The 24506-nt window shown below is 39.2% G+C and overlaps 1 protein-coding gene across 1 annotated transcript; it reads left to right on the forward strand.

Annotated features, from left to right (window-relative positions):
• The first annotated feature begins 1729 nt into the window (after positions 1 to 1729).
• On the forward strand, positions 1730 to 23910 carry LOC127446339 (phosphoglucomutase-1-like). The gene is made up of 11 exons (XM_051707197.1): positions 1730 to 2029; positions 6100 to 6262; positions 8503 to 8646; positions 8790 to 8915; positions 9986 to 10176; positions 12004 to 12158; positions 12366 to 12481; positions 12790 to 12925; positions 13096 to 13279; positions 21629 to 21763; positions 23596 to 23910. The coding sequence occupies exons 1-11, from the start codon at positions 1784 to 1786 to the stop codon at positions 23683 to 23685; spliced, it is 1686 nt and encodes a 561-aa protein (XP_051563157.1). The 5' UTR covers positions 1730 to 1783; the 3' UTR covers positions 23686 to 23910.
• Positions 23911 to 24506: the final 596 nt, after the last annotated feature.

Below are 24506 nucleotides of genomic sequence, written 5' to 3' on the forward strand. Positions count from 1 at the left end.
AAAAAAAAAAAAAGCTGTTTTATTCTACATTGAGAGGGTCCGCTCATGGGGGCTGCCATGTTAGAATCACATGACCAGCTGAATACTACTGGCTTAATCTCAGTAACCATCATGTTATTTGACACTTTCACTCATTGATTAAAGTAATCATGGCTGACTGTGAATACTACATTTCTACAATGGCATCTGAAACTGAAAACATTTGATTTTATATGCTGCTGCATCCATTGTAGTGTTGAGTGGGGGGTTCGGCCTTTCTCCCCCGTTTCGCGTCCGGCCCACTGGGAAAAGTCCCAGGTCCTCCCTATGGCCAGTCTGCCCCTGGGGTTGGGGAGTAACGAAATACATGTAACAGGATTACGTATTTAAAATACAAAATATTAGTAACTGTTTTCCACTACAGTTACAATTTAAATAGTTGGTCATCCGAATACAGTTACATTCAAAAAGTATTTTGATTACTGAAGAGGTTACTTTGCATTTTATTGTCATTTGTTTCATTACATTTTTAGTCTGTTTTGTTGGAATACATCCATATAAATGATGTGAACTGATGAGTGTATGAACAGCCGTGAAACACTTTCTTATGTTTTACATTCATACAAGCAGAAAGAGGGTGCTTTCACACTGTTATGAGTGAAAACGTAGATATGATGTTATAAGATCAGAAGATGATTTCGTTGTGTATACTCTGTGGGGGTTTTAAGTAAGTTTGGAGCAGCAGAAATAGTTAACCTTGTGTAAATTGACATGTGAAAACTTAGCTTTATGCTAAGCTAAAATGCTATTCTAGCCCTTTTACATGCACCTGTTCTATCAAGAAAATCCACAGTAGAGGATCATTTTGTTTTCTAGTAACACCATTACAATTTGGGCAAAGATGTACTGCAAAAATCTTATTTTTGATAAGAATTTTTGTATTGTTTTCCTGTAAAACTGTCTAAAAATCCTTAAAACAAGATACATTTACCATGTTTTATAAGCAACACTGCATAAGATGTTTAGTTTTTTTTTTTTTCAGAGAATGTATTTTAATATAGGTGTATTTTGTCTTACTGTATAGCTTTTTATATTTACTGTACAGATTTTTTTCACTTATTAACTTTTAACGTTTACAGTTAAAAAAAAAAAAATATATATATATATATATATAAATAAAAAGTGAAAAAATGTGCCAGTGCTGCAGAAGTAATAAAACGTATTTAGATTACGTTACTGTCATTGAGTAATCTAACGGAATATATGTATGTATTCTGTAATCTGTAGTGGAATAGATTTTAAAAGTAACCCTCCCAACCCTGGTGACAAACAGGTGTTAAGTAATGTACTGTGGTAGTTTTTGTTGCTATTAGTGTTTTGGGAGAAAATAAAATCGAATGTGCCTTTTAACCCCGGGGGGCCTTTAGCCCCTATAGATAATTGGTTGGGCGGTCAGGAAGCTCAAAAAACAAGAGTAATGTTTTGATACAGTGTAATGCACTAATAGATGTCAGGAGAAAGTATAATCACACTTTCAACAGAATGCCCGATGTGCTTTTTTTTCCATACAACGAAAGAAGTCCACAGTAATCTTCTGACGTAGTTTAGACAACATTTGTGGTGATTTTGTGTCATTGCTGACTGTAGAGCAGTGACATCACAAAGGGCTACTGTCCCTTTAAATGTGGGCGTGTCTGTCTGAGCGGTGAAAGGCCAATCGGTGAGCAGCAGAAAGGCTACGTGGTAATAAACACACATCCCGCTGTGCATCCAGGTAGTGACAGGAACACACCACTGCTGCAACATGGTGAAAATTACGGTTATCAAGACTAAACCGTACACCGATCAAAAGCCCGGAACCAGCGGTTTAAGGAAGAGGGTGACCGTATTCCAGCAGAATCAGCATTATGCGGAGAACTTTATCCAGAGTATTATTTCCACCGTTGACCCTGCTCAGAGGCAAGAGGGCACTCTGGTAGTCGGCGGAGATGGACGATTCTTCATGAAAGACGCTATTGAGCTGATCATCCAGATTGCAGCTGCTAATGGGGTTAGTGTTGGCCAAATTCACTGCTAATTTTAGTGCAGAAGAAATTACCTTTAATGGGAAAGGGTGGTTCTATCTAGTCATGACACATTCAAGTTTATTGCAAAATATACTTAAACTGAACATTTGCGTTGCCATACAGTACATGGTTTCTTATAGTGACTTATAATAACGTATTGACCATGCAATAAACAGTTAAGTCACAGTTACGGACCATCCTCATGCATACTTATCAGATTGTTTTGAGACACCTTTGACATTTCACGCGCTGCCAAAATCAGGGGTCGCTGCGGGCTGACGTCACCATAATATCCCTTCGCATCGTATTGCAGAGACCAAAAAGATTTTCATGTTGGAAGTAAAAGCTTGCAACAGTGTTTTGTAAGAATGTTGGTTTGCTTTGACATTGGAAGTCTTTCAGCAGAGACCATGATGTGGAGGAGGCGTGCCTGTGGTCACGTTCCTCTACGCAAACTTGCTGCAAAGGAACCAGTGCTCTATTGAGTAAAATCTGCATTATTGAACACAATGTTTACGTCTCTTTCTGAAATATTGAACTTGTATTTTTCATCCTTTGTTTTAAAGGGGTCATGACACACTCTTTAAAAAAATAAATAAATAAATAAAATAATAATAATAATTGTATTATCTTCCCTGAGGTCCACTTAGAAAAACTTTTTTATTTTATTTTTATTTTATTTTTTTGTGTGTGCACCAAACAGACATAATTTATTTATATATAATAATTCTCCACCCTGTCTCTGACCCTCTTTCTGAAACGCTCTGTTTTAAGCTGCCTGGCCCTTTAAGACTTCAATGTAAATGCCCACTTTTGCGATTGGCTAACATAGGGCTGGGCGATTAATCACATTTTCTTTTCAATTACGATTTTGGCTTCCAACGATTATGAAAACAGGATAATCGAAGAAGCATTCTTTATTAACAGTTCAAATAATAAGGAAGTGGGTTATGAATATAATTCTCTGGGTGGTCAGCGCCGCATCTGTGAGTTGCGTGAAGTGACCTGGAAAGAGAGTGAATCTTCTCCCGGCTGATGCACACTCTGGCGCGGGGACGCTCGTCACTCACGCGTGTTTGCTGCAGCTAGATTATAACATGATGGCTCGCGACGTAGTGAATCATTATATATGTGTCACATTCACTGTGTATATCTTATCATGAAGAAAATTGGCAATATGCAGCTCTATTTAGAAGAGAAAGTTTGTTTTTTTGTGAGTTAAAGATGGATCGAAGTGAACATAAAGGTGAGAGAGTGTAGTCTTAGCCTATTATACACTGGAACAAAACAAATTTTTGATTAGTCTTTTTTAGCTTGTTTTCCAAAATAATATCTAAAACTCATTTAAAACAACATATATTTACTTTAGGAGCTATACTGCAGAAAAAAAAATTTTTATTGGAGAATGCTGCATACAATATTTAATCAGGGCTCAACATTAACGCTTGTCCATGCAATAAACATTTAGGTCACAGTTTACAAGTGGATTTTTAAACGGGCAAGTGAAAGAGAATTTTACTTGCCCAACCAGACAATCAGACTGATTAAAACATCAATAGCGAAAAAATTATCTGCAGTATTTGTGATAGCGTAGGCCTGTGTCACTTATTAGAAAGTTAATATTCTTATTCTACTGTTGAAAGTAATCCAGAGCACATCATTTTATAATTCGCTAGTGATCTAGTAACAGCTGCGCCCTGTTTGATTGACAGGTGGCGTATGTGTGTGTGCTGAACATGCGCCTGTTTCCGAAAATGCTCACACTAATGCACATCTGAACGGTCAAATACATTTCAAAATTCTGCCAATATGGCCGTCTTGTTGAGGTATTCATGTAAACACCAGAGAGTGATGTCTAAAGTGAACGGAAACAGACCGTTCTACAAAAAAAAATCAGATTTGTATTAAAATGTCAGACTTGTACGTATAAATGTAAGCTAAATAGACCTGCTGCCGTCTAGTGTGTCATTATAATAATCAAACCATAACAAGAAAACGCTCTCTGCTCTTGACTGAATAACTTTAGTAGCTTTAATAAGTATTAATGTATTAAAGTCATACAGTAAAGAGCAGTAGTAGTTTTGTTGCATTTCATTCCGAATGTTTACTTGAATACTTGATAGCCTACTGCTGTTAATTTTTTTTAAAGCTGTTAAAAAAAGCAATGAATATTCTTAATTTATATTTTTTGTTTATTATTTTTAATTTATTTCTATTCATTGCTGTTTATTTTTTAATTTTTTTATTGTTATTTTATTACTGACTGTTTACTTGTCTTGAGTAATTACTTAAGAACTTGAAACCATTCCTCCATAATTAACATATTAGTTAGTGTTATTATTTGTTGTGGTTTTGAAGCTGGTATTGAGAATCGTCAAATTTCACTACAAACTACTGAAATTTTGGTATTGTGATAATGTACATGGTAGAGCTTGCTGCAATAACATGATGAAAAAGTAGATCTCATTCCATAGAAGTGAGAGCACCCCTGCTGTAAATGTTGGCGATGGAGGCTTTCCTTTATCTGACTACCATACATAACATAAAATAATTGCCATATGACGTTAGCCTCCTCCCCTACCCATTGCAGTTTACATTTCAAATTCAAGGGAATCCACTGTTAAAAAGACAAGTTTTTTTTTTAAATGAAAGTTTAGTAAATGCATGATGTAAGTCAATGAGTAATCGTGTTAAATAATCGTGATCTCAATATTTACCTAAATAATCGTGATTATGATTTTTGCCATAATCAAGTAGCCCTAGGCTAACATCATGCAGCCCTTCCAATACAGGCATATTTGAAACGCAATCCGAAGAAACCGAACCAACTCCACACAACATTAAAACTACATTCCAGGGTTTACACCCAACACATTTCATCTGAATGTATCAAACTGTTCACTCAAGCACAGCATAAATGATCAAACAGTCATGACATATGAAATATTCATGAATTAAATTGGTTACTTACAGTTTTTCATCCATTAGTCCAATTTTAACTGCTCCATCTTTTAATAAAACTTCCTTTGCAAAGCTTGAATCATATTGTGACTGTTTCACAAGTAATTCACACTGAAATCTTCACATCTCACATTTTCCCGGTTTGTTTACACACAGGACTGTGTCTGCATGTGTTTCTCCCAGTCAGTGGCAGCAGCAGAATAAGATGCGTTTTCTGAAAGTTGCACTTGTACCTCTTAAAATGTGGCGCACATCACCGGAAATGCATAAAAATGATCAAAGATGTTTATAATTAAAAATAGCACTGATGAGTGCAAAAACGGTCCAGGATGCCTTCCAAACAGCAAGACAGCGCAGCTGAATGAAACACAATGGGGAATCCTTCTTAGAATTATAACTTGACATCGCGTCTTTTAAAAGCGGCACGAGATGTATGATAATGGTCAAAGCCGTTTGTCTAGTGCACGTTTATGTAGAAAAACATTTAAATCCAGAAAGGCACATGATGGTGTCCTGTGTCAGTCCACTTTGGATGAATCTCCCATGACAGGCCCATCTTCTCCTCTTCACCTGTGTGACTGACTGAGCACCAGTGGGTGGGGCCAAGGGTGCAATGACAAAAAATAGGTATTGCATATGCAGATGAATTTGGTCCTTGTGATGTCATTCAAGTTCTATGAATTCCAAACGAGCCGCTTTTGCATCTTGGTTTAAATAAATGCTCTTTTTCTATTGAGGAGGAAGTTTTAAGTTCTGAAATTTACAGTATGTATTTATAGTACAATGATTTCTTATATGTGAAAAGATCAAGGGAAATTTGATTCCTCATGTCATGACCACTTTAATATGTACTATATTATTTAGATGCAGTATGGTTCTTGGTGTATGTGCATCATATAGCCAACAAGTTCAGCAAGGACACATCAATAGGGTTGAGTTTATGTAAATATTGAACTGTATGACATGAACAAGCTAGTGAGAGTACATATCTCTTATGGTTTAGGGAGATTAAAAGTCTTATTAGTTTGCTGATCATGATCTTGTTTAAACTTTGTTAGTTGAATGGTAATTTCTCCTGTCAATTATCCCGCAGATTGGCCGGCTGGTTATTGGACAGAATGGGATTATGTCAACACCTGCTGTGTCCTGTGTGATCCGTAAAATGAAAGCTATCGGGGGGATCATCCTGACAGCCAGTCACAACCCTGGTGGCCCCAATGGAGACTTTGGCATCAAGTTCAACATATCTAGCGGAGGTTAGTGAATAATATGTTTACACTGTGAAATGTTGAAAGGACAGTTCACCAAAAAATGCTAATTCTGTCATCATTTACTCACCTTCATGCCGCCCAAAATGTGTTTTCATATGGCAAAAAAATAAAATCTAATTTTTTTCTAAATTAAGGACGATTCACATTTTGATTATTTTATTTATTTATTTATTTTTTTCAACTTTTAAATGCACTTTAACTAAAAAGTAACTCCAACATAGTCTCGCGTAACCAGACCTATGACTACGGCATAGGTCTGGGCTCTATAGCAGCTTCAATTGGCCAAGAACCGGCCATTTAAAAAGGAAAAGCCATCTAACTGATATGGTAAGTGACATTACGGGGTGTTTCGGGGTGGGGTTATCGGAGTTGTATTATACCATAATAAAAGACAGACATAGGAAAAAAAATTACTCGTATAATAGCGCGCGATTCTCCGTGAGCGATTGCACAGAAAACACATGGGAGAATAGCAGAAAATGTGAAGAGAGTCTAAGTACAGCAAAGAAAACCTCATTATAGAGAATTTCATAGACATAACTAAGCAAAGCAGAAAATGCAGTTCTGCTCATGGATATCTCCTTCACTTTCTGCTACGTGCCCCAAACAAAACTCTGATTATCTTTAAAAGACCACTAACCTGTCAAACTTGGGCAAATTCTGTGATTATTTCATCCTCAAGTGCTTATTCTATCAACACGGAACCTTGTGAACACAACTCTGCTTCCAGGCTGACTGATAAAATTGTGCCCTTCAACTGGAGTCGGACATATCGTAATTATGAGTTCCGAGCACATAACTGACCCCGCAGTCATAATAACGAATGGGAAACTCTGAATTCTAGATGATACATTAGTTTCCGAGTTGGGACGTTGGAAGGGGCGTGTCAACATGAAAGATGATAGGAAGTAATTATTTTGCAAAATTATTTCAACTTCTGTCATTTATTTCAATAATATTAATTTGTTTTATATGACAGTCAACTAATGACTCGTCCTTCGCAGTTTGTTTTAAGCAAATTAATTATTAATATGTTCGATACCATGCATTAATAAATCATATGTTGTTTATAAGTGGTGCAGGTTTATCACTAATGTTTATTCACTGGTACAACAGAATAAATTGCTTTTGCCCTTGTTCATTTCGTAATTGATTAAGTTTGGCTTCTTCCGTATATTGTTTCCCACTTGAATGCGTGACATGTCGTTGAAATGAATGCCCAGCTTGGAGGTACGAGCCTCCCAAGTGCACTTGAAGACAGCAAATGTCCTGTGTGCATCTAGTCGCAAAAGTTCCATCGAACCAGCCAATCAGATTTGCGCTGAGTTTATCGAAAAAGCATTTTCCAGTTTGTGTGCTATATGCATCAGAGTGTTAGAGAACGGACTGTGGGCGGTCAGTGGGTGTGCCTCTGAGGCCCGTGACAAACTCCAACATGATTAAAATAGCATGTTCTTTATTGGAATGCAAGGCAACCTGGTTAGAGAAATCAATGTACTTTTTATTATAGGTGTGCAAGAAAAATGCAAAAAAAAACAAAAACAAAAAAAAACTGCACCACATAGGAAACTGTCAACATGGTGTAAATGTAAGATTAATTAAAATATAATTATCCAGGGTAAATGGGTATTTAAAGAAAAGAAAGAGACCATTCATTAACATGCGCTGAGCGCCGAGGCCAGTTATGTTTTTTTTCTCTTTTTTTTTTATTTAGCATTTAATGGATTGACAATGTATCTAACTATGGTGTTTATGCAAAATTTTGCATAAAATCATAAAATCGATTCCTTGATAAAAAAACTGTCAAAAAGTAAATTCAAATTAATCACAAAAATTGCCCAGCCCTATTCCAAGCCATCATGACTTTCTTCTGTGAAACGCAAAAAGAGATGTAAGGCAGAATGTTGGGGACTGACAAGCTCAGTCACCATTCACTTTAATTGTATGGAAAAAAAGATACAATGAAAGATGAATGATCTCCTTTTGTGTTTCATGGTAGAAAGAAAGTCATATGGTTTTGAAGCAACATAAGGGTGAGTAAATGATGACGGAATTTTCATTTTAGTGTGAACCATCCCTTTCAGTTGAGTAAGATGTGAAATAATTTGAGTTTAATTCCCAGGGAACACACAAACTGAAGAAAAAAAAATGTAAACCTACTTCCATTTGATGGCATGGCAAAGCCACACACGGCCATAAATTTAATTTATCTGTGTATCTCCCAGGTCCTGCACCAGAGGGCATCACAGACAAAATCTTTCAGATCAGCAAGAGCCTCCAGGAGTACCACATCTGCCCTGAACTCAAGGTGGACATCTCCACCATTGGGAAACAAACCTTTGAGGTTGACACGTTCAAGCCCTTTACCGGTAACATATCTGAGTCGATAATTTGCCATATATATATATATATATATATACACACATGCACACACACACACACAGTTGTTTCAATTATAGTATACTGTCTACTTCGTTGTTAACAGTGATTTTTTTTTTTTTTTCTTTTGTAGTGGAAATTGTGGACTCAGTGGAATCCTATGCAGAGATGTTAAGAGATATCTTTGATTTTGCTGCTCTGAAAGAATTACTCTCAGGACCCAATCACATCAACGTACGACTAGATGCAATGCATGGAGGTGAGGATTGCATTTCCTTGAATAAGCATTAGGTTATGTTTGTATCCACTGGCCATGAATGCAACTGAAATGTCATTGGCTGACTGCATTGTCCTTGTCACGTGATTCTTACGTTTTCCCCCAAGGACTCTTATTTTGAAAGTGTTTTGTAATCATTGTCATGTCTGTTTTCCTGGTTTCCCTCCTGATTGTATCCCAGGTGTTCCCCATCTTCTTGTTAGCCCATGTGTGTATATATACCCTCTTGTTCTTTGTTCTTTGTTCCTGTGTTCAGTTCTTGTTTGTATGTAGTGTGTGGTTAGCCAGCATACAGCTGTAGAGTTTTGTTACCATCTTTGAATATTTTCCTTCATCATTGTGTCTTCTTTTGTTGACAATTAAAGTTCTGTATTTGTATCTGCATTCTCTCGCTTCTTCCCCTCACAAAACTTTGACAGTTCTAAACATCTCCTGCAGATATTTCAAGATGTTCAGTGTAGACTCTAGGTGTTTGAATAGGCCTTAATATGTATTTTGAGATCCTCTGACACAAGATGCATTTTGCTGCTCATCTATGTATCAGTTTACACAAGCCTAAAAAATAAAAAATCACATTAGTTCCAACTTCGGCCCTGATTTTGTAGTGTTTCCACTGACATTGTCCAAAGGCTTATTTTTCCAAGGTTGGAAATCACTTTTTCTCCTCAGGTTTATTTTTATTTTTTTAGGTGCTTGTATTTTAATATTGTTGTATGATTATTGTCAGTATCCTACTTGTGTATGTGTACTACTTTTTCTTTCTTGTGGGAAGCCAAAGGAAAATTTCCACATTTGTGGATAATGAAGTTCAATCAATCAATCAATCAATCAATCAAGTCTCAGCCAGTTCTTCAGAGTTTTTCTTTTATTTGATAAAAATGAGCAATTAAAATGTTTTATAGTATTTCACTTGGTAAGCTCTTTTTTTTCCCTAATTCAGTTATGCAGTAATGACAGATATGATTATAGTGGATGGACCTTATGTCATGTAATGTCACTGGGTTGTTAAAAATTATTGTCTGAAACATTTGTTTGTACTCTTTATTAACTAGTGGTGGGTCCTTATGTAAAGAAGATTGTGTGTGAGGAGCTGGGTTCCCCTGCTAACTCTGCTGTTAACTGTGTCCCCTCTGAGGACTTTGGGGGTCACCATCCTGACCCTAACTTAACATATGCTGCTGACCTGGTCAACACTATGAAGGCAGGAGAATATGATTTTGGAGCAGCATTTGATGGTGATGGTGTAAGTTTTAAAGTTCTAAAATCAATAATTGGCATCCCATATAGATTTAATGAAGTAGTTGTTTTGGATTGTATTTTAGCCAAGCTTTTTTAAATGTTTAAATATTTCAATTGAAATGTTGACATTCTGTTCAGTTTCTATGATGAATCAATCATACAGTGCATCCGGAAAGTATTCACAGCGCTTCACTTTTTCCACATTTTGTTATGTTACAGCCTTATTCCAAAATTGATTAAATTCATTATTTTCCTCAAAATTCTACAAACAATACCCCATAATGACAACGTGAAAGAAGTTTGTTTGAAGTCTTACAAATAAAAAACAAAAATCACATGTACATAAGTATTCACAGCCTTTGCCGTGACACTCAAAATTGAGCTCAGGTGCATCCTGTTTCCACTGATCATCCTTGAGATGTTTCTGCAACTTGATTGGAGACCACCTGTGGTAAATTCAGTTGATTGGACATGATTTGGAAAGGCACACACCTGTCTATTATAAGGTCCCACAGTTAACAGTGCATGTCAGAGCACAAACCAAGCCATGAAGTCCGAAGGTCTGTAGACCGCCGAGACAGGATTGTATCGAGGCACAGATCTGGGGAAGGGTACAGAAAAATGTCTGCAGCATTGAAGGTCCCAATGAGCACAGTGGCCTCCATCATCTGTAAATGGAAGAAGTTTGGAACCACCAGGACTCTTCCTAGAGCTGGCCGTCTGGCCAAACTGAGCAATCGGGGAGAAGGACCTTAGTCAGGGAGGTGACCAAGAACCCAATGGTCACTCTGACAGAGCTCCAGCGTTTCTCTGTGGAGAGAGGAGAACCTTCCAGAAGAACAACCATTTCTGCAGCACTCCACCAATCAGGCCTGTATGGTAGAGTGGCCAGATGGAAGGCACTCCTCAGTAAAAGGCACATGACAGCCCGCCTGGAGTTTGCCAAAAGGCACCTGAAGGACTCTCAGACCATGAGAAACAAAGATTGAACTCTTTGGCCTGAATGGCAAGCGTCATGTCTGGAGGAAACCAGGCACCGCTTATCACCTAGCCAATACCATCCCTACAGTGAAGCATGGTGGTGGCAGCATCATGCTGTGGGGATGTTTTGCAGCGGCAGGAACTGGGAGACTAGTCAGGACTGAGGGAAAGATGAATGCAGCAATGTACAGAGACATCCTTGATGAAAACCTGCTCCAGAGTGCTCTGGACCTCAGACTGGGGCGAAGGTTCATCTTCCAACAGGACAACGACCCTAAGCACACAGCCAAAATAACAAAGGAGTGGCTACGGGACAACTCTGTGAATGTCCTTGAGTGGCCCAGCCAGAGCCCAGACTTGAACCCGATTGAACATCTCTGGAGAGATCTGAAAATGGCTGTGCACCGACGCTCCCCATCCAACCTGATGGAGCTTGAGAGGTCCTGCAAAGAAGAATGGGAGAAACTGCCCAAAAATAGGTGTGCCAAGCTTGTAGCATCATACTCAAAAAGACTTGAGGCTGTAATTGGTGCCAAAGGTGTTTCAACAAAGTATTGAGCAAAGGCTGTGAATACTTATGTACATTTTTATTTATTTTTATTTTCTCTTTTTATTTTTAATAAATTTGCAAATATTTCAAACAAACTTCTTTCACGTTGTCATTATGGGGTATTGTTTGTAGAATTGAGGAAAATAATGAATTTAATCCATTTTGGAATAAGGCTGTAACATAAAATGTGGAAAAAGTGAAGCGCTGTGAGTACTTTACGGATGCACTGTAAATTACTCTCAAGTAAAGCAGAAACTGCCTCATCATACCTGTGTGTCTTGTCTTTTTGTTCTCATACAGGATCGTAACATGGTTCTGGGTAAGCATGGGTTCTTTGTTAACCCCTCAGACTCTGTGGCCGTCATCGGTGCCAACATTACATGCATCCCTTATTTCCAGAAGACTGGTGTGAAGGGACTGGCTCGCAGTATGCCCACCAGTGGGGCTTTGGACAAGTATAACCATCTAAGCATGCTTACATTTTTTGATATAGCTGTAAGAACAGTTATAATTTGCAATCTGTTTTAGGTGTTGTACAACTATTGTAAATTGCTTTGGATAAAAATGTCTGTTATATTAAAAGTATATCAACAAATACAAATATTAGTGACTGGGATGCAGAAACAAATATTGGCGTGATATTATTTGTTTTTGCTTTACAGTGTGGCCAAAGCTTTGAAGATACCACTTTATGAGACACCCACAGGCTGGAAATTCTTTGGAAACTTGATGGATGCTGGCAAGTTATCCCTCTGTGGTGAAGAAAGCTTTGGTACTGGTAAGTACCTATGGAGCTGCTGGCTAAAAAATAGATTTTAAACTAGCTAGTAAGCTGCTTTAAAAGTTTTGAGTTAAAGCTTTCTTTTTAAGTATTAAAATGAGTAGAAGGTGTTTGTTAGATCAGGTAAATAAAGTGCATTATATAATTGTAACTTTTTATATAAACCGTTCAGGCAAAATAATTTTGATTTAACCTCTGACTATTTTAAGAAAGTAAATATGTCTGCTCGTATTACTATATGAATGTTTTTACACATGAATATATCCAAAAGGCTTTCATTGCCTTAAAGTGCTGTTTTGGGGTAGGTTCTGATCACATCCGGGAGAAAGATGGCCTTTGGGCAGTGCTTGCTTGGCTTTCAATCTTGGCCTCTCGCAAACAGAGCGTAGAGGAGATCATTAAAGACCATTGGCAGAAATTTGGAAGGAACTTCTTCACAAGGTAAGTGAAATAAATTAATACACAAATATAGACAATGTCCATATGTCATCTCTGTTGATCTCTGTAGCTTGACTGCCTTCTATTGGTAGGCTTGTAAAAAAAACACCTGCTCTTGGGTTCTCTTTCAGAATTGTACAGATGAGTTAATCCTAAACTATATTATGTTTTAGGTATGACTATGAAGAGGTGGACTCTGATGCTGCAAATAGGATGATTGCAGACTTACAGACAACTATGTCTGATAAGGCCTTTTTAGGGCAGAAGTTCTCCTCTGGGGATAAAATATATGAAGTGGAGAAGGCAGATAATTTTGAGTACACAGACCCTGTGGATAGCAGCGTATCAAAAGGACAGGTGAGTCATGAATACAAGACAAAATAATAAGAATTAGACCTGAAATGCTTCATCTTCTGTGATAGGTCCACTGGTACTGAAGGTATCCATTTGAAATAGCTTTTTCTCCTCTGCCAGAGAACAGTTTATTGTTGACTTTTCTCCATATACACTGCGTGCGCAATTATTAGGCAAATTGTATTACTCTGGATTCATTTTATTGTTGAACAAACACAATGCTCTCAGTCAATCCAAAATGTTATTAAACCTCAAACCTGAATGTTTAACAAAGGAAAAGTGAGTTTAGTCTTTCTCAGGGGAATATATGTGTGCACAATTATTAGGCAACTAAATTACAAAAATTATTTCTCCAAACTCAATTGTTTATTCTCAAATTTTAGAGTATGTGCAACAAATAAGTAACACAAAATGACAATTAAATAAAATTTTTGGCCTTTTAAAAATATTCAGTGACCAATACAGCCACCCTTCTTTTCAATAACTGCCATGAGCCTTCCATCCATGCAGTCTGTCAGTTTCTTGATCTGTTCACGATCAACTTTTGCTGAAGCAGCAACCACAGCCTCCCAAATGTTGTTCAAAGAGGTGTATTGTCTTCCCTCACTGTAAATCTCGCATTTGAGAAGGGCCCACGAGTTCTCAATAGGATTCAAGTCAGGTGAGGAAGGGGGCCAAGTCGTTATTTGGGCATCTTTGAGGCCCTTGTTGGCTAGCCAAGCAGTGGAGTACTTGGATGCATGTGTTGGAGCATTGTCCTGCATAAAGATCATGGCCTTCTTGAATGCTGAGGACTTGTTCCTGTACCACTGCTTGAAGAAAGTACTTTCCAGAAACTGGCAGTATGTTTGGGTGTTGAGTTTCAGTCCATCTTCAACTCGAAAAGGTCCAGCTACCTCATCCCTAATGATAGCAGCCCATACCAGTACCCCTCCTCCACCTTGCTGGCGCCTGACTCGAAGTGGTTCCCTGTGTCCATTTAGTGATCCAGCCATGGTCCCATCCATCTGGTCCATCAAGAGTCACTCATTTCATCTGTCCATATAACCTTTGAAAAATCTGTCTTCAGGTATTTCTTTGCCCAATCTTGACACTTCAACTTGTGAATCTTATCCAGTTGTGGTCGTGTTTCAGCCTTCTTGACCTTGGCCATGTCTTTGAGCACCTGACCATGTACTTCTGGACACTCCAGGTAGGTTGCAGTTCTGGAATATGGTGGCACTGGAGGGTTAATGGGTTCCTGGTAGCTTCGTTTAATTTGCCTTTTCTCCATGCGTTTTTGCGCCCCAGTATTCGCCAAAAGCGTTTGATTGTCCAGTGGTCACGCTTCAATAGTTTAGCTATTTCAAGAGTTTTGCATCTGTCTGAAAGGCATTTTTAAAATTTGACTTTTCAGTGTCAGTTAAATCTCTTTTGGCCCATTTTACCTGAGGAAATGAAGCTGCCTAATAATTATGCACACCTTGATGTAAGGTGTTAATCACTTTTGCCACAACCCTCCCTCATTACACAAATATATATCACCTGAAAATGATTGAATCCAATAAGCATTCAAGTTTATTTTGTTTGGAGTTGGAAAATGTGCATGGAAATAATGATAAGATCAGAATACTCACTTGACTAATAATTGTGCACACAGTGTAGTTCCTTCAATACATAAAAACTAACCAAAAATATCTGCATCTCAGTATGCCAGTGCATTTTAAATCTGATGAAATCAAATACTCATCATCAACATCTTTATTGTGTTTGAAATATTTCATATAAGGTGCTTTGTTTTACTCTGCAACTTTTAGTCTAGACACCAGTCTTAATTTCATGGAATTTTTGATTGGCTGGTGGTGCTTGGCACTACACCTTTTTGCTTGTGTCATTGCTTTCATACTTAGGCTTTGGTACAATGACACTAGCCAACAGGTTAGTGAAACATTGCTCTCATTCACACCAGTGGGAATAGAGAGAACACTGCTTCTGATCTAAATACAACTCAATGACTCAATACAACGACATTAACCATCTGGTCAGAGATCATTGGATAATGAACCCTCTTCCTCATTGACAATCTTGCAAGAGACATGCAGGTTATAAAACCTGGAAAAGGTGTTAGGGGAAGCCCAACTTGCAGCCAGACATACAGTATGTCTTCTAGTGACATGCCCTTTTCCAATGCCCTGGAGGAGGCCATACTCCTGGTGGAATATGCCTTAATACCGATGGGACACTTCATGCCTTGGGAATCATAAGTGAGCACAATGGCATCTGCAACCCAGTGGAAAATTCTTTGCTTTGAAATGGCCAAACACTGAAAACAGCCTCCAAAGCAAACAAAGATTTTAGACACCCTGAATTTACTCTTTCGATCAATGTACATGTGCAATGCACAGGGCAGAGCATGTGGAGTCTCTTAGCCTCGTCTATCTCAAAGGAGATGAGAACACATGCAGGGTAACAACCTGTGCCCTAAAGGGGATTGCCAGAACAGTCTTCAAAGAGAGTATATGTAAACTTACTGCCTCTAGTGGCTCAAACGGGTAACCCGTAAGCGCATTTAATACTAGCACTAGGTCCCAGACCGGGATGGTAGCGTGGCGAGAGGGTCTCAACCATCTTGCACCACGCAAAAATGTACTCGCCAGAGAATGTCCGTCCTCAAGGAATTTCCTATGGGGGAGCGTCCACAGCTCTACCACCTCCGGGATCCAGTGGCTTTTGGGACATTTCGGCAGAATTAGTATAACTGTTTCCTTGTCTTCCCATATCTTGCACAATACTTGGTGTTGCAAGTGGATGGGAAAAACGCATATTCATGTTTCTTTGGCCAACTGTTAACTAAGGCGTCCAAGCCTCGTGGAGATTTTGTCATAGATAACTAGAGGCAACAATGTTTTGTCTCCAGGGAGGCAAACCGATCCACCTCAGCTTCCTCGAATACCTCCCAAATCCTGTCTGTCTGAGGATGGAGCCTCCATTCCCCAGAGTAAATTTGCTCTGCTGTTCAAGTGGCCGGGGAAGGGCATTGCATGTACCGATATGAGACAAGACTCGCTCCAGAGGAAAATTTGGCTTGCTAGTTTTGACATTGGGACCATCCTCCTTGGTGATTTATGTACGCCACAACTGCAGTGCTGTCCGTACGAATGAGAACGTGAAACTAAAGGCTCTCAGAGCCAAGAGGACTGCAAGCCGTTCCTGGCAGTTTATGGGCCACACAGTTTGTGCACCTTCCATGTGCCAAACGCCAGATATCCGTCGCACAGGGCTCCCCAGTCTGTGTTGGACGTGTCCATTGTGACAACTTTGCGTCTGACCATCTTTGTGAGTGGCACACTTTTCCGATAAAACTCGGCTCTCCTCCAAATAGCTAGCATGGCTAAACAGCAACGCGTCACTGAGGCGAAGGTGACTGTGAGGGACCCTGGAGTTGAGCCAACACTGGAGAGGTCTCCTCTGTAGCAAGCCTAGTGGGGTAGTGGTGGCTGCAGTGGCCATTTAGCCCAGCGCTCGCTGGTACTGAATTAATGGTGAGGTTCTCCCTAGCTTGAACCTTGTCAAATGTAGGAGAATGGACTGAACGCATTAAAACCCTTTTAAAATCTCTGTGCTCTATATCCCATCCTCTTGTGTCTCACTCATACAGACCCTCGGGAGCCGTAGAAGAGCGTTAGCGGGAGGAAAGGGGAGCGGCTTTGGCTTTCATAACGAAAGCGAGCCGCTTGAGCCAAGCTTCATGAATTTTATGTGCTTACAGCAAACACAATTAGTCTCAACAAGCACTGTTTAGAAAACAGTGCTCATGCCCGTCAGACTGAGGGATATAACACTTTGTTTAAAAAAAAAAAAATTCGCATTTATGCCTCTTAGTTTCTTTTCCTGAAAGAAAAGACACCATGCAAACAATACAATAACACAGAAGTGTTTAAAGGGTATGCTTTTTTTCCTGGAGCACACATGGCGGCGAGTATGGCTGCTGCGTTGCGAGCTCCGACACAACATGTTAATGTTTTGTTTTTGTTCACAATTCTTATGTTTTTTGTCTTGGATGTTGTCTGCCTTATTGTCTACAACAGACAAATACTTTTGGACATTGGATCAGCAATTTCACACCGTAAACCGGACTTCAAATTCCTCAATGCCGACCCGCTGTTTACAAACACGCAAGCGGAGCCCTTTGTCTGGGCAGTCCGGACGCGGAAACGCAGGAGGAAAAAGGGAAACGGAGCCGGCGTTCTCATCAGAGTAAGACGCCGCGCAAATCAACCCCCGCTACCCAGTATTCTACTGGCAAATGTTCAGTCTCTGGATAACAAGCTCTACAAGCTGAAAGCGCGGATCTCTTTCCAATGAGAGACGATGGACTGCTCCATTATCTGCCTTATGGAAACTTGGATGTCTGCGGAGATTCCAGACTCAGCCATTGAACCCGCGGGGTTCTCCGTGCACCGAGCGGACAGAGTGAAAGACCTCTCAGGTAAAAGCAGAGGTGGTGGTGTATGTTTTATGATCAACAAATCCTGGTGTGATCAGAGGAACGTACATTCTATCAAGTCTTTCTGCTTGCCTTATCTGGAATTTCTTATGCTTCTGTGTCGACCATTCTGGCTACCGAGGGAATTCACAGCGGTCATTATCACTGCTGTGTACATCCCGCCACAAGCCGACACACTCAAGGAACTGTATGGGAGTATAAGTGAGCAGTGAAGTGAGCAGGAAACCGTGCACCCTGAGGCCGCGTTCATTGTGACCGGGGATTTAATAAAGCCAGTTTCAAATCAGTCGCACCAAAATACCACCAGCACATTAGTTTCAACACACGAGGGGACCGGGTTTTGGACCATTGCTACTCTCCCTTCCGGGATGGCTACAAATCCCTCCCCCGCCCACCATTTGGCAAATTGGACCATTCTTCCATTCTGCTTCTGCCCGCTTACAGGTAGAAACTGAAACAGGAAGCACCCACCCTCAGAGCGATCCAGTGCTGGTTGGACCAATCAGACTCTATGCTACAGGACTGTTTTGATCACACGGACTGATAGCGTAATGTTTCATCAGAAAGTGCGTGGAGGACGTCGTTCCGACCAGAACAACACGGATCTATCCGAACCAGAAGCCATGGATAAATAGCGATGTTCGCACGGCACTTAATGTGTGGACCTCCACTTTCAATTCCGGGAACGCAGAGGAGCATAAACAAGCCAGTTATGCCCTCCGAAAAACTATCAGAACAGCAAAACGCCAGTACAGGAACAAGATTGAAGGACAGTTTAACACCACCAACACTAGAAGCATGTGGCAGGGAATTAACATCATCACGGACTTTAAAGGGAATAAAAACTCTGCCATGAACACCGCTGCCTCTCTCCCGGATGAGCTAAATACTTATGCTCGTTTTGAGGGATATAACACTGCCCTTGTGGAGAGAGCTCTCGCGGCCGAAGCTACAGAGGTTAGTTCACCCTCCGTCTCTGTAGCGGATGTAACCCGATCCTTCTGACGGGTGAATATCTGCAAAGCCACGGGCCCAGACGGCATTCCGGGCCACGTCATCGGAGCGTGCGCGAACCAGCTGGCTGGCGTTTTTACGGACATTTTCAACCTTTTCCTCTCTTTGTCTGTAGTCCCCACATGCTTTAAAACATCCACCATTGTGGCTGTTCCAAAGCAATCAAAAATAACTTGCTTAAATGACTAGCGTCCTTTTGCTCTGACCCCCATCATCAGCAAATGCTTTGAGAGACTAATCAGAGATTACATCTGCTCTGTGCTGCCTCTCTCTCTAGACCCATTGCAGTTTGCTTACCGCAACAACCGCTCCACTGATGATGCCATTGCATCTACAATATACACTGCTCTCTACACTACAGCTCAGCATTCAACACCATAGTGCCCTCCAAGCTAGATGAGAAAATCCAGGCTCTGGGCTTAAACAGCTCACTGTGCAGCTGGATCCTGGACTTCCTGTCAAGCAGACGCCAGGTGGTTAGAATAGGCAGCAACATCTCCTCATCACTGACCCTCAACACTGGAGCCCCGCAGAGCTGTGTTCTCAGCCCACTCTTGTATTCCTTGTACACACATGACTGTGTGGCAACACATAGCTCCAATGCCATCAAGTTTGCTGATGACACGACGGTGGTAGGTCTGATCACTGACAATGATGAAACGGCCTAGAGAGAGGAGGTGCACACTCTGACATGCTGATGTCAGGAGCACAACCTCTCTCTCAACGTCAGTAAGACAAAGGAGCTTGTGGTGGACTTCAAAAGAAAAGACAGAGAACACAGTCCCATCACCATCAATGGAGCACCAGTGGAGAGAGTCAGCAGCTTCAAGTTCCTGGGTGTCCACATCACTGAGGAACTCACATGGTCCATCCACACTGAAGTTGTTTTGAAGAAGGCTCATCAGCGCCTCTTCTTCCTGAGACGGCTGAGGAAGTTTGGAATGAACCGCTACATCCTCACACGGTTCTACACCAGCACTGTAGAGAGCATCCTGACTGGCTGCATCTCCACCTGGTACGGCAATAGCACCGCCCACAACTGCAAAGCACTGCAAAGGGTGGTGCGAACTGCCAGACACATCATCGGAGGTGAGCTTCCCTCACTCCAGGACATATATACCAGGCGGTGTGTGAAAAAAGCTCGGAGGATCATCAGAGACTCCAGCCACCCAGGCCATGGGCTGTTCTCACTGCTACCATCAGGCAGGCGGTATCGCAGCATCAGGACCCGCACCAGCCGACTCCATGATAGCTTCTTCCCCCAAGCAATCAGACTTTTGAACTCTTGATCTCCCACGATCAAAATACATCAGCACTGCACTTTATTACTCTTACTCTTATATCTCACACCGGACTGTCATAAATTATATTATTATTATATTATATTCTCTCTTAACAACTTACTATCAACCGACAGCCTGAATGTCAATACAGTACAATACAACCTACTGTACATTCTATATATACTACTGTATATACTTTTTTTTTTATTGAATAATGTGTATTTTATACTGTACAGTGTATGTTATTATTTGTATATTGTGTATATTAGACTTTAAATTGTGCTGCGTTATTTTGATGTTATTGTAAATTGGTATATGTCTCATCACTGTCACGACTGCTATGTTGATCGGAACTGTACCCAAGAATTTCACACACCATTGCACTTGTGTATATGGCTGTGTGACAATAAAAGTGATTTTGATTTGAGAAGAATAGAGCTCCTCTTGCTAAACTAGTGCGGATAAGAACAGGTAAGTGTTGGTTTAGGATTCCAGAGAGATGTCTACACAACCCTGAAAGAGGACATTTCTGATGGTGTGTCGGGCTCTGGCTTATATCGCTCTCGCCAAGCTCCACCAACCAGTTAAATTGGCATGATGGTATAGGGCAGGGGTATTCAATTAAAGTTTCAAGAGGTCCAGTCTCTGCATTTCCTTCCCAGCAAAGATCTGGAAAATAATAACTTGCATGGTGTTAGTAGTCAGTATGGCTTTGAAATGTTGTGGGTTTTTTTGGGGGGTAGTTATTATAACTTTCCACATTGGCAGCAATAGTAAATTTAAACAGTCAAAATTGTTTCATCAAAGCAGAGATGAGGACACTGGCCCAGAGACAATGCCAAAGCAGTGGGGTGTGAGGGATCTTTTCTTCCAAAAGTTTAGGCTAATATATTTCATAGAGTTCATTAGTCGAGGGCATTTGCATATTAATATTACAAGATAACATTTATTTTCAAGCTGGGTGACAGCAGTCCAGTTTTTGTGTTTGAATATTTTTACATATGGAATATTTATTATTTAAATTATATTTACATTCCAATACCTATGTATGGGACATAGGACTACTTTTGACTGAAAGATGCCAGTCTCCATCTACATTGTTGCTCACTGTATCTCTGCTGCTGTTGTTAAAATAACCACGCCTGGAACTCTGTGTAGCCTAATCAGGCTTTAAACGATGCCTCGTCTATAACGCAAGGGAGAGAGGCAACACACACGGAGTAGGGAATGAAGCATGTTTGGCGCTTGAGAAAAAGACGATATAGCGCTGATCGCCCTTGAGTGCTTGTGGTGTGTATAGCTCTGTTTTGACGCACTGCTCACTAAAACTGTAGAAACGTTAAGATAGGACAACCATTGTCATTATCTCGTGGTCCGGATGGAACCAAGCAAGGGTCTGGACTCGGACGGCGGTCCGCTAATTGGTGACTGTTGGTATAGGGTTTCAAGGTCACCGCCCCTAGGAGGAGCTCCCACAGCATCAGCTACTAACGCAGCGTGGAAGTTACCGACTTGAAAGGAAACGGGATGTTGTTCATCATTCCTGTTTCCTCTCTTCATATTTTTCAGGGTTTGAGGGTCATCTTCTCTGATGGCTCACGTATCATATTCCGTCTCAGTGGGACAGGCAGTGCTGGGGCAACCATCAGACTTTACATTGATAGCTATGAGAAGGATCCCAAGAAAATCTATCAGGACCCACAGGTAAAATTATTGGTCAAGATTTGTCCTTTGTGTGGATGACTTGCATTTATACAATTTCTCAAAATATTTGCTTTCCCACCACATGTACTGTCACAAGGATACTTATGCTCTAAAATAGTTATGACTTTTTTTTTTTTTTTTACAGTTTTCCAGGCCTTAAAAAGTAATTCATATTAATATTAATAAGGAAAGAAACATTACATCATACATTTTCATTTTGGCTAAATTAAGGTTGTATTTTTCTGTATTTTGTATTTTGGAGTTTCAAAAACGTTTAAATGAAAACATAAAATTTTTCAGGACTCTGTGTCATTGTTGTAATTTGTGGCATTTTCATGGGTATCAAAACTAAATATAACAAAATTATTATGTTCATTTTGAGTCATTTAAATATATTTTAATTTCAGTTTTGTAATTTTAGTTTTTCAGTTTTTATTTTCATTTTAAATGATTTTTATTTTTTTTAGTATTTTTTTTTTTTATTTAGTTTGTATTTGTACTTTTTTATTTTTATTTGCCCTTTCAAATTAAGTTTAGATTTCACTATGACTTTTAGTTTAGTTTGTGTTTTTCAGTATATTTAGTTTTTAGTTTTAGTATTTTAGGCAGGACTCTACGCTAGCATTTTTGTTTAAGAGCCTTTAAGTGAAAAATGTTGGGGCACAGTCAAAAATGTAGGTGCACAGTCAGAGGTCAGTTATATTTAAAGACATTTATGTGTTACTATTAAAGAATTTCTACATAATTAAAAAACAAAAGATGCTTGATACATTACTAAGGACACCTTTGATAAACCTTTTTCCAAGTTATTTTTTTAGTTAACCTTACAGGCAGCACCAAACAACATCAGTCCTGACTGATCACCTTTATGTGCATCTAATAAACAAAAAATATATTGATGACATTTATGCTTCCATTTGTCAGTAACTATCAATTTATTGGTAACTCAGTTGAACTTAGTTGTTCATACAACACTTGCACTAAATTATTAAATCAAACTTTCATGACATTCATATCTATTTAAATGTATTTTTAGTTGTAACTATCTCTAAGTATAATGCAATAAAGATTAATGTTAATGTTATTCATAAAAGTTAAAATGTTAACGATATATTTTTTATGGCACGCCACGTGAACATTAACTACCTCACAATTTTATTAAACGTGTTTTTATTTTTTTATTATTGTTTTTCTATGAAAACCTGCACTAAATGACCATTGCGCCGCATCTTGCTGTTTTTCTCAGAATCTTGAGATGAGCGGCATGTTTTTAAGACATCCATCTATCTGTTATAATTCAAAACTCTGTCATTTTGATATAAATAAGCAAGAAACTCCACTTAAATCATCTTTACGTGGTATATCTGCCTATACAGCCATGGAAGATTGAGAAAACAACACACTTAATGCAAAAGTAACTTGCACACCACTATTTAAAAGTATTTTGCATATGAGGTTTGATGCATTAGGGAGTTTTTATTCTGATATAGGCTACAATATAAGTTCAGGTGTTAGATCAGCTGTCACTCGCACCAGTGCCCCCAAATAATTTTTCACATTCGCACGCAGTATTTTCATTTGCAAATGCAAGTAAAATGCTTGCACTGTAAAGCCCTGATTTTAGGATTTTAGTGTTAACTGATATCATTTAAAACTGCGCTCCATTTCTTGTGGCTGTCTTGTGTTACCATTTTCATGTAACTAAAATTCTATGTTGTTAAATTAAATGTATTTCTTAAAAAAAAAGTTATTTTCATTAACAATATTAACACTGGTTATAAATTCTGCGCTCTTTAACATTATTAACGATGTCTCTCAAATGTTATGAACAGGTCATGCTGGCTCCTCTAGTGGACATTGCCTTGAGGATCTCCCAGCTCCAAGAAAAGACTGGCCGCACCGCTCCCACTGTGATCACATAATTACTCTATTGAGCCCATATTCACCTGATCCAGCCCAGACTAGCCCTCTCTGTATTCAGCAATGCCTTACAAAGATTATCATCATCAATTTCATATACCAGTCGTTATGTGTTCAATGTGTCTTCTAGAAAGTCTCATACTTCTCATGTTCCACATTTACAATTAAAGATCTATGCCCAGTATAAATGGAGAGAGTAAGAAATACTATAAAAGGCTATAAAATGAGTGGCTTGTTTGCGATTCTTTCTTAAGGACGTCATGCTTATTATGTTGTGTCTTATAGCAATGTGAATGTCATATACACATTTTTCTCTTACATTTGAGGCTAAAGGTTGCAAGCTATTACATCCATCTTAAAGTGTTTTATTAGTGGATAAAGAATCCTGAAGTCAGGAAACCTGCATAAAATAAATTATACCTATCTTTAAATATATTCCTTTCTTTACCATATTACCACCGCATATAGCTACTACCACAAGTAGCTTTTAAAAGGAGTTGATACTTAAATTCATATTACCATAATCCTCTGTGTAAACCAATATTTAAAAATTCCTCTGTAACATAAATCAATCTGAAATCAGTACTGGTGAGATGGCATATGTTCAAACCAAAGACTTTAATAGATAATTATTTTCAGTGTGGCTGCTGCAAAAAATTGACCACAGAGATTCAAAAAACAAATATACACAACCTTACATTTTTGGGCAGCTGACTCTACCTACCCAGACTCATGAGACTCAAGATACAGTATACTCGAGTGTTGTCTCACTTTGAGTTTTCATTAAATATGTAGTAAATTAGAATATTAATAGTTTTTTCTA

The sequence above is a fragment of the Myxocyprinus asiaticus genome, chromosome 9 (genome assembly GCF_019703515.2).
Source record: "Myxocyprinus asiaticus isolate MX2 ecotype Aquarium Trade chromosome 9, UBuf_Myxa_2, whole genome shotgun sequence".
Taxonomy (NCBI): domain Eukaryota; kingdom Metazoa; phylum Chordata; class Actinopteri; order Cypriniformes; family Catostomidae; genus Myxocyprinus; species Myxocyprinus asiaticus.